Source organism: Macaca fascicularis, chromosome 2 (genome assembly GCF_037993035.2).
Source record: "Macaca fascicularis isolate 582-1 chromosome 2, T2T-MFA8v1.1".
Classification (NCBI taxonomy): Eukaryota; Metazoa; Chordata; class Mammalia; order Primates; family Cercopithecidae; genus Macaca; species Macaca fascicularis.
The window spans coordinates 2564186-2579804 of record NC_088376.1 but is presented as its reverse complement, the minus strand read 5'-3'; the positions used below and the strand labels follow the sequence as shown (position 1 = coordinate 2579804).

Below are 15619 nucleotides of genomic sequence, written 5' to 3'. Positions count from 1 at the left end.
TTTTAATTGTATTTTGTTTACCCTTTCTACCCAATTTGAGATGACCATCTTTTTTTCCTGATGGAATACCATGCAGTCAAAGAGACCAGAACTAGGGAAAACACTAAGACTAGGAACAAATCAAACTTTTAAAAAACATAACACTATGACAAATTTTAAGTTATTTACTTACAGAACTTTTGAATTAAGTGACCTAATCTTTATATAAATTTCAAAGAATAACTTCATTCTTTTATGTCTAATATATAGGTTGGAATAGGCACTCAGAAAATTATATTTAGTTTATCTCAGTTTTCACACTATCTCTGTGACCTTAAACTCATGATGTGAGCCTCAGTTTTCTTATCTTTGAATCACAGCTATGTCACTTACTATCTGGGTGGCCTTAGGAAAGTTATTTAAATTCTTTTTGCCTCAATTTCTCCATCTGTAAAATACAGATTAAAATATATATTTAGCTTAGAGGTGTCATGAGGGTTAAAACACCAAGAAAGTGTCTAGCATGTCATTAGTGCTAAATAAATGTCTGCTATTTTTATAAAGTGTATCTTAACACCGACACAGAATAAGCATGCAGTAAGTATACAAATGGTAGCTGTAATTATTGTTTAATATTTTTGTATAATCTATTATTTTCACTATTTCTTTTGTTCCTTTTGCTGACCCTTGGGAAATGTTTGTATTTGTTTATATTAGTTTTTTATATACTTTCTTCATTTGTGTTTTCTGGAATTACTCCAGAATTATTTATAATTCTCTTTACCTTAAAAAAAGTAAAAAATTTGTGAAGTGGAAAATTAATATTTACATTATATTTAATTTTTATTTTTTATATTTAATTGTTTTCTCAGGGTCAATGACTGTATATTACGAGTAAATGAAGTAGATGTTCGTGATGTAACACATAGCAAAGCAGTTGAAGCATTGAAAGAAGCAGGGTCTATCGTACGCTTGTATGTAAAAAGAAGGAAACCAGTATCAGAAAAAATAATGGAAATAAAGCTCATTAAAGGTCCTAAAGGTATGTGGTAAGTCAAACTAAGATAAATTAAGAAATCTCTGAGTTAAGTATTCCTATGAACTTTATCTGTGACATAGATTTCAAGATGAACAATAATAGTAATATTCTATAGAACTTGAGTGGATTTTAATTTCTCTGTTATTTCTACTGATTTTTGTCTTACGTTGCATTTTAGAATATTTACATTTCTACCAAGATTGCAGCATTTGAAAAGTTCCTATTTTTTGGGGTGGGGGGTTGTTTTTAGAGGCAGGGTTTTGCCCTGTCACCCTGGCTGGAGTCCAGTGGTACATCCATGGCTTACTGCAGCCTCAGTCTCCTGAGCTCAAGCGATCCTCTCACCTCACCCTCCCAGGTAGCTTGGACTACATGCACGCGCCACCACACTGGGCTGATTTTTTTAGTTTTTGTAGAGACGGAGGTCTCCCTGCATTGCCTAGGCTGGTCTCAAACTCCTGGGCTCAAACAGTTCTCCCACCTCAGCCCCCCAGAGTGCTGGTATTACAGTGTGAGCCACTGCACCTGGCCCAAAATTCTTATGTTTGTCAATTATACATTTTATACATTTTACCTCAGTGAGCATATATATAGATTTATAAGTTTTTATGATTTTTATATTCAATATTTGCTCAGCACGTTTTTAAGAATTTTTAAAAGTAAGGAACAAAATATCTACTTGTTTTATAAGTGGATTTCTCCCTATTGGTATTAAGTATTATTACATTAAAGACTTCTAGTGTTAAGAGTGAAATATTTGTGTCCTGGAATACTTTGAAGTTAAGTATAGTATTGATATTAACTTGTGATAATTAATCTACAAAGTACTTTAAATGCAGATACACAGCCTAAGTTAAAAGAAGAAGTGCTTTTAATATGTATTATGAGCAGTTACATCTGCAGTAAAGGACTGTTAAGATGTGATTTCTCGTTCGGAGACCGAGATGGGCGGATCACGAGGTCAGGAGATGGAGACCCTCCTGGCTAACACGGTGAAACCCCGTCTCTACTAAAAAATACAAAAAACTAGCCGGGCAAGGTGGCGGGCGCCTGTAGTCCCAACTACTCGGGAGGCTGAGGCAGGAGAATGGCGGGAACCCGGGAGGTGGAGCTTGCAGTGAGCCGAGATCCGGCCACTGCACTCCAGCCTGGGCCACAGAGCAAGACTCCATCTCAAAAAAAAAAAAAAAAAGAAAAGATGTGATTTCTGAATTTTTAAAACATTGATGGATTGAGGATAAATGGAAATATTAGTTTAAATACGTGGCTTCATGGAAGAGGGAGGATTTCAACAAATGAAAAAGGAATGGAGAGCTGAGAAATTTTCTGATGTTGGAGCTATGGGATTTAAGAATTACAGAAATTCCTTACTTAAAGTTGTTAATTCATAGAATATTGAAAAAGAGCCAAAGTATTCACATTTTTAAAGCCTGTTGGTTCTGCCCACCACCACCAGACGATCTTATTATTTCTTCTCAATTGTTTTATTCTAGTGAAAATAATGAAAGTGTAGGTGAGCGTAATTATGATGGAAACAAAAGTAAAACATAATTTTGCAATGTCACTTTGGAATAACAAGTGCATTTGCGAGAAGATACTAAGAAGGAACACGTGGGATAAAAGGAATCTATTCATAACTCTAGGAGCAGCTATATTTATAAGTGTCCCTTGATTGCAGAACATACACTAGTAGATAACTAAATGGATTCTTTTCTATTTTAAAAAATATTAGTGTGGTGGAATTATTACCTTGTAGTTTTCAACCATTTTTTTCTGGGCTTAAGTTCATATTTATAGAAGAGAATCTAAAACTAGTGTTTTCCAAACAGGTCTTGGGTTCAGCATTGCTGGAGGTGTTGGAAATCAGCATATTCCTGGGGATAATAGCATCTATGTAACCAAAATAATTGAAGGAGGTGCAGCACATAAGGATGGCAAACTCCAGATTGGAGATAAGCTTCTAGCAGTAAGTATAGAAATCTGTTGTCTTTTAAATCATTTTGTTGTCTGATTTTTCTAATAGATACTGGAATTTCTCCATACCAAAAAGGTCTAAATGATATTTAAATTAGCAAATCCTAGCCTTGCTGTATCAAATCCTAAAAAATGATTCTTGGTAGTATCTTTATTTGTCATTTCTGTTTTCTCTGCCAGCTCCTCCTCCGTTTTCCTTTTATTCCTTCATTGTTGTTGAAGGGTTGAGGGCTTGTATGCACAGAGTGTTTCATCATAATCCTTAGATTTATAAAACAGCGTCATCATTTGTTTATGTATGACCCTTTTGTGTTTTACTTCACTTAATAATATAATGAAATCTAGTAATTACCCAGCTCAAGAATTAGAACATCAACCATTTTGTGTTTCTTATTCCTTTGCTTCTTAAAAATTGTTTAATTAGGCCAGGTATGGTGGCTCACACCTGTCTGTAATCTTGGCACTTAGGGAGGCTGAGGTAGGCAGATTGCTTGTACCCAGGAGTTTAAGACCAGCCTGGTCTGCATGGCAAAACCCTGTCTCTACAAAAAATACAGAAATTAGCCAGGCCTGGTGATACACACCTATAGTCCCAGCTCCTCAGGAGACTGAGGTGGGACGATCACCTGAGCCCAGGAGGTTGAGGTTACAGTGAGCTGTGATTGTCCCACTGTACTCCAGTCTGGGTGACAGAGTGAGAGCCCATCTCAAAAAAAAAAAAAAGTTTAATTACATACATATGCCTAAATAATTTTGTTTAGTATTGTTTTGAAGGTTTTTCAGAACGCTGTTGCACTGTATGAGACTTTCGTCTCCAGTATTTTTTTTGCTTAATATTGTTTTACTAAGACTTACCCATATCATTGCTTAGAGCTAAAGTTCGTTCATTTTATCTCTATGTAATATTCCACTGTATGTCTATACTGCAATTTATTTGTCTAATCTTCATCAGTGTATTAGTTTGTTTTCACACTGCTATGCAGAATTACCCGAGACTGGGTAATTTATAAAGGAAAGAGGTTTAATGGACTCACCAGCCTCAGGAAACTTACAATCATGGTGTTGGGGGTGGGGGAAAGCAAACACACTCTTCTTCACATGCCAGCAGGGGAGATGCCAGATGCTTATAAAACAGTCTCATCTCATGAGACTCACTCACTATCAAGAGAGTATCATCGGGAGCCACCTCCATGATCTAATCACCTTCTACAAGGTCCCTCCCTCAACACGTGGGGATTACAATTCAGGATGACATTTGGGTGGGGACACAGAGCCATACTATATCAATCAATAACTGTCTCAGCCCATGTTCCTTAGGGAAACAGAATCTGAAGAAAAGCTAATGTGCTAAGGTGTTATTGGGAGATGTGATCTCAAGAAGGCAAGAGTGAGTGGAAATGAGAAGTGAAGCAGAGAATGAATGAGAGCCAGTAGAAGGTAGAAAGTGTCTGAGCTGGCTGTAATTTTATAAGGTAGCTTGTTGCTTGTCATGTAGAACAGTCTTCCAGGCAGACACTGTAGAAACCATCCAGGCATCATAAACCTTACATCCAGCCATCCAGAGAAACGAAAGAAAGGTTTATCTGCTGGCCCCTTTATTCTCCTTCTCTTGTCTACCCCCTAGGGGTTATTTGTCCCAAGCTTTTGGATTGTGTTACCCAGCTCCCCTGGGCACAGTTTCTAGGAAAGCCAACTCCTATCCTCCGTGGCACAGCATTCAGCCAAGCCCAAAAACGGTGGAGCTGCAGGGGTATAGACAGGGCAGACGTGGGTCTGTGACGTGCTGTGGCTCTCACTGTGTGGAACACATCAGCCATGCCCAGTCCCAGCCAGAAGGGGCTGAGAAAACTGGGAAGGGCAGGAGGCAAGATGAAAGTAGTAGTCAGGACTCTCCACTGAGCAAGCAGCCAAGGCCTAGCAGAATCTGAAAAGGCACAGAAACTGGTTCTGGCGTGGTAGGATGTTGGTTTTTAAAACTATACTAGCAAGTACTGGTTTTTAAAAATCTATTTTAAGTCTTTTTTTTTTTTTTGGTATTATGAATAATTTTCTTAGGAAGAGGTGATGTGTGTTCTGGTGAACGTGTACAAGAATTTTACTTGACTGTCACGGGATAGTTGATTATTCTGCTAGTAGCATTCTTTTTAAAAACCACCCTGTTGTTTTCCAGGCTGCTTGTAAAAATTTACATCAGCAATATATGTAAGATTCCTTTGTTCTGCATCCTGTTGAGTACTGTTTATTGTTGCAAGGAGACTGTATTTTTAGTTAATGATAGGGAAAAGGAAAGAGCAGAACTTGAACTACGTTTCTCTAACTTATCCTTTCACAGCTAAGATCACCACTGTTTCCTCGAACTGTAACCAGCATCGTCTCACCATCACTCACACGCAAACGCAGAGTCAAGACAGCCATCTGTTGCCACTAATTTTCTCACTTTTACTTTTATCGTTTCTCTAGAACTGGTTTTGGTGGTAGGAGACAGCAACCTGTGCTGATACCACTGTGGCAAGACTCATTCTCTTTTAAATCAACTTTTAATGAGGCTTTTCTTCTCTTAATTACACTGAAATCATTCAGTGCTCAGTCCTTGTCTTAATTGACTGATCTGGCTGGAGTTTGACACACCTTCCTCCTTCTTGTAACACTTTTTCGTTTGCCTAACAGTCACCCTTTATCTTGGTATTTCTCTTCTTAGTAGCCACTCTTCAGTCTGTCGTTCTGATGTCTGGTGCCTCCTCATATCCCTAACCTCTAAACGTTGAAGTAATCCAGGACTCCCTCCCTGTACATTTTCTCCTCTTTACTATTCACTCCCAAAGTCACTGTTTTTTAACGTGTAGATCAAGACTCTGGTAAATGGTCAAATAACTTTTCTCTGGTCTAAAATATTGGGATCATCATCCTACACGTTCCACATTGAATCCCTCAGCAAATTGTGTCAGCTCTTGTATCAGTTATCTAGTGATATGTGAGAAAACACAAAGATTAATGGCTAAAAAACACCACTCATGTATTTGTTTATAATTCTTCAGATTGGATAGGGCTTGGCAGGAACAACTTGTCTTTGCTTTACTAGGCCACAAAATCCACTGCTAGGTTGGCCCACACATATGGTGGGCAAGTTGGCGCTTAGCTGGGAACTCAACTGGCACTGTTAGCCAGGTGCTTAATTCTCCAGTGGCCTCTTAGCGTGATTAGGTTGAGTTTCACACAGGATGGTGGCTAGGTTCCAAAAGTGAGCTTTCCAAAGAAGATAAGCACCGATGTATTGTTTTTATCAATCCTCTCTTTCCTTCGCAATTACTGTACCTCATTGGCTAAAGCTGGTTATGTGGTCAAGCAAAATTCAGTGTAGAAAGAGATTTTTACAAGGGTGTGAATACCAGGATGCATGGCTTATTCTAGGCCACCAAAGAAACAGTATACCACAGCTATTGAATATGTTATACCACAGCTATTTAATGTGTATTTCAACAGTATACCACAGCTATTGAATGTGTGTTTCAGCAGTATACCACAGCTATTGAATGTGTGTTTCAGCAGTATACCACAGCTGTTTAATGTGTATTTCAAAATGCAGGCCGTCCTTGCTTTGCATGGTAATGTGGAGCCATAAAAATGACCATGCTGCTGAAACTCTGCAAAGCAATGTTCATAATCAATGAGGGGAAATTATTCTTCTGTGACCTTTAAATTTTTTTGTGAAAATATTAAAAACTGCTGTTGTCAATTACAAAGGTACAAATTAGGAAAATGAAAAATATATTAATATTGTTAATACAAGGTAATTTAAAACAGAAACATTGATAATGTTTTATTCATTTACAAAAAAAAATGTATCAAAGAGAAGAACAATCTAAAGCAAACAGAAGGGTGGAAATAATAAAGATTAGAGCAGAAATTACTGAAATAGGTAATAGAAAAGGTGTAGAGAAGATAGACAAAAACTGAAAGTTGGTCCTTTGATAAAAATCAACAAAATGAAAAACTTCAGACCAGCCAAGTAAAAAGAGAGAAGGCTGAAATTTCTGAAAGCAAGAATGAAAGAGGGAAAACAAGAGACTGTTGTGAGTAACTATGTGCTAATACCTGAGGTAACTTAGATGAAATTGACAGATTGCTAGAAAGACACAAACCACCACTTCTAATCAGTCTTATCCTTGAGATTCTGTCCAGGGCAATAAGAAAAGAAAAAGGGAAAAAAAAATCAGATTAGAAAGGAAGAAATAAAACTATATTTGCAGATGTCATCATATTGTATATAGAATATCCTAAGGAACCTGCTAATAGACTAATAAATTAGTTTAGTACTGGTTGCAGGATACATCACTACCTAAAAATCAGTTATATTTCTATACAGAAGATAGATGAATGGCCAACAAATAATTGAAAAAAAAGTTCAACTTGAGTATTACAAAAGTAGAAATTTAAAACTGATGTATAAATTAAAACATGCATCATTTTACAGATTTTTAAAATTAGTTGATAATGTTTAATGTTGGCAAAGGTCTAAGTAGATGGGCACTCTCATATGCTGTGGTAGTGAGTATAAATTTACTAAAACCATGTAGGAGAACAATTTAAATATCTCACTTGTGTTCTAATAGTTTTCCTATTTAAATATGGGAATATTAACAGATATAATATTTAATAAATTATGATATAGCCACACAATGGGCTACTTGCAGCCGTTTTTTTTTTAAAACAGTGTAGTAATTCTATTAATATGTGTCCAAATATGGAACAGTCTCTAAGGTACCTTACATTAAAAATCCTAACGTAAGAACAAAAATTTTAATATGTTTTCATTTCTTTAAAGAAGAAAAGGTCTAAAACGCATCCACACACATTCCTGAATGCCTAAGAATGAGAGAAAATCAAGACTGGGAGAATAGGAGGGATGGAGGCTGGAATCAAGATGGGCTATTCTGTTAACATACAACAACTTCACATGTCATGATAAACAACTTACTGAGATCATAGATGTCAAACATGGGTATTTTCTTTCTGCATACCTTTATTTTCCTTAAATCACTCTCTTCTTTTCCCTTTCTTTTCGTGAAATTGTTTCCAAAACTCAGAAAACAAGTGAAAATGTCATAAATGTCTTTTGGGATTTTTTTTTAGGTGAATAACGTATGTTTAGAAGAAGTTACTCATGAAGAAGCAGTAACTGCCTTAAAGAACACATCTGATTTTGTTTATTTGAAAGTGGCAAAACCCACAAGTATGTATATGAATGATGGCTATGCACCACCTGATATCACCAACTGTAAGTCTGTTAGCATGTGTTTGCTTAAATTTATCTTATTTCTTCAGTTGTTATGCCATTAGTGAAATGTTCTCAGTATAATAAAGTTTAAACATTATGCAAATATTTTTAAAGGAACAATTAAGCATTTTAATCTACTCTTTTTTTTTTTTAAATCTACTTTAAGTCAAAATTTTTATAATTAGAAAGGGGGATCCTTTTTACCTTTATTATTTTATAGTAGTGATTACTCTTACATTTAAAGGGTTGGTTTTCAAACTTTTATGTAAATAATAGTCACTAAAGAACACTTGCAAATATTGAAATTGTTTTGTTCTAATAGTTTTTCAGTTGAGCTCAGAAATTTGCTTTAACAAGCAGTTCATTCTTTTAACAAGCAAAGTACAGGCATACCTCATTTTATTGTTCCTTGCTTTATTGCACTTCACAGAGACTACATATTTTACAAACTGAAGGTTTATGGCAATCCTGCATTGAGCAAATTTATCCGCACCTTTTTTTCTTCAGTAACATGTTCTCACTTCGTGTCTCTTAATGTCTCTGTGTCACATTTTGGTAAATCTCGCAATATTTCACACTTTTTCATTATGATTGTGGTATCTATTACAGTAATCTGTGATCACTGGTCTTTGATGTTTAACTATTTTAATTGTTTTGAGGTGCTACAACCACACTCGTGTAAGACAGCAAGCTTAGTGGATCGGTGTGTTCTGACTGCTCCTCTGACGACTAGTCGTTCCCCTGTTTCTCTCGCTCTCCTCGGGCCTCCCTATTCCCCAAGATACAACAATATTGAAATTAGGCCAGTTAATAACTCTACAATGACCTCTAAGTGTTCAAGTGAAAAGACAAGTTGCATATTTCTCATTTTAAGTCAAAATGGTTTAACTTAGTGAGGAAGGCATGTCCAATGGCAGTAAAGGGAGAAAGCTAGACCTCTTGCTGCATTTAGCCAAGTTGTGAATGCCAAAGAAAAGTTCTTGAAGGAAGTTAAAAGTACTGTTACAGTGAACACACTAATGATAAGAAAGTAAAGCAGTCTGATTGCTGATGTGGACAAGTTTGAAGTGGTCTAGGTAGATCAAACCAGTCCTAAGATTCCTTCAAGCCGAAGCCTCACCCAGAACTGTAAGTCTGAGAGAGATGAGGAAGCTGTAGAAGAGAAATGTGAGGCTAGCAGGGGTTGGTTCATGAGGTTGAGGGAAAGAAGTCATCTCTATAACATGAAAGTGCAGGTAAAGCAGCAAGTGCTGATGTAGAATCTGCAGCAAGTTACCCAGAAGATCTAGCTAAGATACTGAATGGAAGTGGTTACACCAAACAGCAGTTTTCCAACGTAGATGAAACAGCCTTCTGCTGGAAAAAGATACCTTCTAGGACTTCCACAGCTGGAGAGGATAAGTCAGTGCCTGACTTCGGAGATTCAAAGTACAGGCTGACTTTCCTGTTAGTTGCTAATGCAGCTGGTGATTTTCAGTTGAAGTCAATGCTCATTTACCAGTCCAGAAATCCAAGGAATTATGCTAAGCCCATCTGCCTGTTCTGCATAACTGTAACAAAACCTGTGCTCTGTAACTTAAACAACAAAGCCTGAGTGACAGCATATCTGTTTACAGCATGGTTGACCGAATATTGTAAGCCAACTATTGAGACCTACTGCTCAGAAAAAAACAAAAAAAAAAAATTCTTTCAAAATATTACTCTCTTAGACAAGGCACCTAGCTGCCCAAGAGCTATGATGGCAACGTGCAAGGAGACCGGTGTCGTTTTGATGCTTTACTAACTTGTCATCCATTCTGTAGCCCATGGATCAAGGAATAATTTTGACTTTCAAGTCTTACTATTTAAGAAATACATTTCATAAAGCTATAGCTGCCATAGATAGTGATTCCTCTGATGGATCTGGGCAAAGTAAGTTGAAAACCTTCTGGAAAGGATTCACCAGTCTAGATGCCATTAAGGACATTCATGATTCATGGGAAGAGGTCACAATATCAACATTAACAGGAGTTTGAAAGATGTTGATTCCAGCTCTCTTGGATGACTTGGACCAGGTCAAAACTTCAGTGGAGGAGGTTACTGCAAATTGGTAGAAATAATAAGAGAACTAGTTAGAAGTGGAGCCTGAATTGCTGCAACCTCATGATAAAACTTTAGCAACTAAGGAGTCGCTTCTTATAGATAATCAAAGAAAGTGGTTTCTTGAGATGGAATCTACTCCTGGTAGGTGAAGACAATGTGAACATTGTTGAAACAGCAACAAAGGATTTTGGAATATTACATAAACTTAGTTGTTAAAGCAGTGGTAGGGTTTGAGAGAATGCACTTCAATTTTGAAAGAAGTTCTACTGTGGGTAAAATGCTGTCAAACAGCATCACATGCTTCAGAGAAATCTTTTGTGAAAGAGTCAGTGGATGCGGCCAACTGCATTTTTGTCTTATTTTAAGAAATTAACACAGGCACTCCACCCTTCAACAACTACCACCCTCAGTATCAAGACCAGCAATATCAAGGCAAGATGCTCCGCCAGCAATAACGTTGCAACTTGCTGAAGGCTCAGATGATTGTTAGCATTTTTTTAGCAGTGAAGTATTTTTAAATTGAGGCCTGTACATTGTATTTTTAGACATAATGCTATTCCTTAGTATAGTGTAAACATAACTTGTACATGCACCGGGAAACCAAAAAATTCATATGACAGTCTTTATTGCAATATTTGCTTTATCGCTGTGGTATGGAACTATAATATCTCTGAGGTATGCCTGTAATTCCGATGTTTCTGGTGCTGCTAGTTCATGGCCTGCACTTTGAGAAACACTGACTTACAATATATCTAAAACGTAGGGTATTTTCTACGCTCTTAGGTACATGAGGACAGATACTATTTATCTTTGTACTTTTGGGTTCTAGTACTTACATTTGTATGCAGTTCAATTGTGTTGCAGTTGACTAAATTGTTCTTAAAGTACTTATGTATTTTTAGGTTTCTTATTTTATATTCTATATATGTATTTTTTTGTTGTTGTTTTTTGTTTTGTTTTGTTTGAGACAGAGTCTCGCTCTGTTGCCCAGGCTGGAGTGCCGTGGCACAATCTCGGATCACCACAACCTCCACCTCCCGGGTTCAATCCATTCTCTTGCCTCAGTAGCTGGGGTTACAGGCATGCATCACCACTCCCGGCTAATTTTGTATTTTTAGTAGAGACGGGGTTTTTCCATGTTGTTCAGGCTGGTCTCAAACTCCCGACCTCATGTGATCCGCCCACCTCGGCCTCCCAAAGTGCTGGGATTATATAGACATGAGCCACCGCACCCGGCCCATTATGTTACTTTTCCCCCATCTGTTATTGAACTAATAAAGCATTATGAAAAACCTGAATTTCACCTTGCAGTTTCAACTTTATCTTAATGTTTTGCTTCCATTCTCTTCCCTTCTTAGACAACTATAGATGTTGGTTTTGTTGTATACTTCTGTGTATGCAATTCATAAATAATTTATTTGTGTTTTTTAAAAAGCACTTGTGTTTAAAATTTTTTTACGTGAGTGATTTTTACTTATCAGTTCTTCTGAAGCCCTCACTGTCACCCTGCTGTCAGGCCATTCAACTTACTACCTGTCCCTGGCTGCGGTGATCTAGTGTTCCCCTCATCAGTCTGGCTTTGGTCACTGAAGATTCAGCGCGAAGGCCCACTGTCATTTTGCCACTATTATTCGTGCTGTCGTTCCTGGTCATGTCCAGAAACCACACTGATGTTTCATCCAACACCCTGACTTTCTGGTTTCTTCGTCTCTTTCTGACTATCCTGCCCTCCACTTCAACTCAGTTACTTGCTTCCAAAATAATACTATAGATTTTATTATCTATAATTATTAACGCTTTCATCACCTCTAAAATATCAATTTAATCGTCCCATTCTGTGACTACAACCCTCAGTTCATTCACCTCTATTCTAGCAATTCAACCTTATTTTGACCTTTAGTCATTTGACGTTATTAATTTGTTGCCCCTTGTCTCAATTTTTCTATTTGTATTAGCTTAGATTCCATGATTTATCATCATGTTCACTTCATTGCACATCTTCAAGTCCTTTGCCCCCTTCTTCACAGCAGAATCCCCCAACACTGGTGCAGCCAAACTCTGCTATTTCATTTATGGTTCCTAAAAAGCAGAACGTGGCTGGAGAAGAGCACGAAACTATGCTTTTTACGTATGGCCATAAATCATAGATGGTGCCTTATTTGGTACCTTATTCTTGCCTGCAGTCCTACTACATTTCCCTAATTCACTCTCCCACTCTAAGAATTTTTCCCTCCCCTCAAACCTTCACTTGCCATCTACTATTCAGTCATAACTGATTATCTCACTTCATATTTCATATAAGCACCCAGAAGAGAACTTCCTTATTTTTCCACTTTCAGATATACCTATGTAACTATATTTTTCCCCCAAAACTCCACTTTCACTTGTGTTATAATAGGAGTCCCTGTTGAAAACCAGGTCTTCCATTTGTGTACTGAATGTCGTCATTTATTGTCTGCAGCTGTCCCTTCTCTCTTTTGCATAATCAAATTCTCTGTTGACTGGATCATTCCCATCAGCACATGAACGTATTTACATACTCCTTATTTTAAGGAAATAGGAGAGACCTTCCTACAATCTTAAGATACCTCTCTAACACTGCTCCTTTTCTCTATTAATATCACCAAGAGCTGATTTTCCTACCATGTTAAGACTTCTTCACATCAAAAAGGAAGAAAGCCAGGCACAATGGTGCGTGCCTGTGGCCCCAATTACTTGGGAGGCCGAGGCAGGAGGGTTTTTTGAACCCAGGAGTTTGGGGGGTATAGTGCACTATTATTGCATTTGTGTCGAACCACTACACTCCAGCCTGGGCAACATAATGAGACCTATCTCTTAAAAAAAGAGGCCAGGTGCAGTGGCTAATGCCTATAATCCCAGCACTTTGGGAGGCCGAGGCAGGTGGATCATGAGGTCAAGAGATCGAGACCATCCTGGCTAACCCAGTGAAACCCCGTCTCTACTAAAAATACAAATAATTAGCCAGGCATGGTGGCAAGTGCCTGTAGTCCCAGCTACTCAGGAGGCTGAGGCAGGAGAATTGCTTGAACCCGGGAAGCGGAGGTTGCAGTGAGCTGAGATTGCACCACTGTACTCCAGCCTGGGCAACAAAGCAAGACTCCGTAAGGAAAAAAAAAAAAATACCCAGTAAAGAGATGGGGAAAGTCTATAAAAGTATTCTTTTATTTGAGACAGGATCTCAGTTGCTCAGGCTGCAGTGCAGTGACACAGTTGTAGTTCATTGTAGCCTTGAATTCCTGGGCTCAAGCGATGCTCCCACATCAGCCTCCCAAGTGTCTAGGACATCATGCCCAGCTAATTTTTAAAATTGTTTTGTAGAGATGGGGTCTCACTATGTTGCCTAAGCTCCTAACCTCAAGTGATCCTGCCTCAGCTCCCCCAAAGTGTTGGGATTACAGATGTGAGCCACTGCACCTGACCTCTTTATTTAATTTTTAATTGAATTAAAACATATATTCAGTAAGGGTACCAATTTTAAGAGTTTCGCTTAATGATCAGTCAGGTGGCTTCTTAAAATTGCTATGTATTATTCCATTGTATAAGTATATGACAATTTTTTTCATTTTACTGTTGAATCACTTACAGTTTTGATCTTTTATGAGTATAGCTGCTGTGGATATTTTTGCACATCCTTGTCAGACATAAGCGCTCATTTCTCGTGGAGTGAGATTGCTGTGTTATAGGGTAGGCATATGTTTAGTCTCCAGCTGATACTGCTAAAAAAAAAAAAAACAAGCCGGGCGTGGTGGCGAGCGCCAGTAGTCCCAGCTACTTGGGAGGCTGAGGCAGGAGAATGGCATGAACCTGGGAGGCAGAGCTTGCAGTGAGCCAAGATCGTGCGACTGCACTCCAGCCTGGGCGACAGAGCAAGACTCCATCTCAAAAAAAAAAAAATTTCAACAGTATAGGAGACAATACCCCAGTTTTTCTACATCTCACCAACCCTTGGTATTATCCATATTTTTAATTATGAATAGTATGGATATGTATAAAGTTATCTCATGATTTTATTGATGATGATTATTTATTGCTGGTTGTTCCTGATGATTAATGATTTTCAGTATTTTTTGCCTGTGCTTATTGCTTTGACTCTCTTGTTCAATGCAGTGTCTGTTCAAATCTTTTTACATTTTTCTATTGGTTTTATTCTTGATTTGAAGGAAGTTTTATGTATTTGAGAAATAACTCTAATCAGTTATATCTATTGCAGATGTCTTCACTGAGTTTGTTTTCCCTTTTCCCCTCAAAAAATGGTGTTTTTTGATGGATAAAATTTTTTAAGTCCTTATCAGTCCTTTCTTTTAAGGTAGAGCTTTTAGTGACCCATTGAAATTTTTCCTATCCTTAGGTCATAAGGGACTTCTAGGAGCTTTATTATTTTGCCTTTCACATTTCTGATCCACTTTGATCTAATTTTTGCATGTAATGAGAGATTTTTAAATATGCAGATATATAATTGATCCAGCATCATTTACTGAAAGACCATTTCTGCCTCTGAATTGCATTGGTGCGTTTAAGTGACCACATATGTATGAACCTATTTCTAGGCTCCTCTGTTTCATTGAACTATTTATCTTTGTGCCACCTGCAGTCTCTTAATTATCATAATTTTATAATAAATGTTGATTTAAAGTAAAGCTTAATTTTGTTACTGTTCAAGATTATGTTGGGTCTTTGAATTTCCTTTTTAAGATCCAAAAATTACAGGTCAGTTTAGGAAGAATTAAATTGAGTTCCTTAATCAGTCCATTAATATGAATATCTCTTCATTTATTGAGGTCCTTCTTGCAGTGTTGTATAATAGAGGTTTTATATGTTAGATTTAGTCCTAGGTACTTGATGTTTTTCATGCTATTATAAATGTACTACTTTTTAAATGTTTCTAATTTTAACTGATATATAAGAAATATGATCTGTTTTGTATATTAATTGCCTAGTCAACAATCTTGCTAAATTTGTTATTAGGTTTTATAGATCTTTCAGATTGTCTATGTATATAACCATGTCATCTGTGAACAATGAATTTTACTTCCTTCTTTCCTATCTTCATACTGTTGATTTTCTTTGTTCTTGTCTGATGCATTGGTAAGACCTCCGGTTAGGTGTTGAACAGAAATGGTGATAATTAATATCACTGTCATGTTCACAAACGGGGGGAAACAGTATTTCACCATTGTATGTGGTGTTACCATCAGGCCTTCTGTGATAACTTTTTATATTAAGAAAGTTAACCTTTAATCCTGGTTTAT

General features: G+C 37.2%; 1 protein-coding gene across 48 annotated transcripts in view; it reads left to right on the top strand.

Moving 5' to 3' along the window:
- The window catches only part of DLG1 (discs large MAGUK scaffold protein 1), a 280046-nt gene that overhangs the window by 179717 nt on the left and 84710 nt on the right, over positions 1-15619 (top strand). For all 48 annotated transcript variants that reach the window (XR_012430538.1, XR_012430539.1, XR_012430542.1 and 45 more), the window contains 3 exons: positions 852-1021; positions 2848-2984; positions 8123-8267. Coding sequence is in view for 40 of the 48 variants with exons in the window: in XM_065539664.2 (XP_065395736.1) it covers positions 852-1021; positions 2848-2984; positions 8123-8267 (452 nt within the window). In the remaining 8 variants the exon portion in view is untranslated. The remainder of the gene's footprint in view (positions 1-851; positions 1022-2847; positions 2985-8122; positions 8268-15619) is intronic.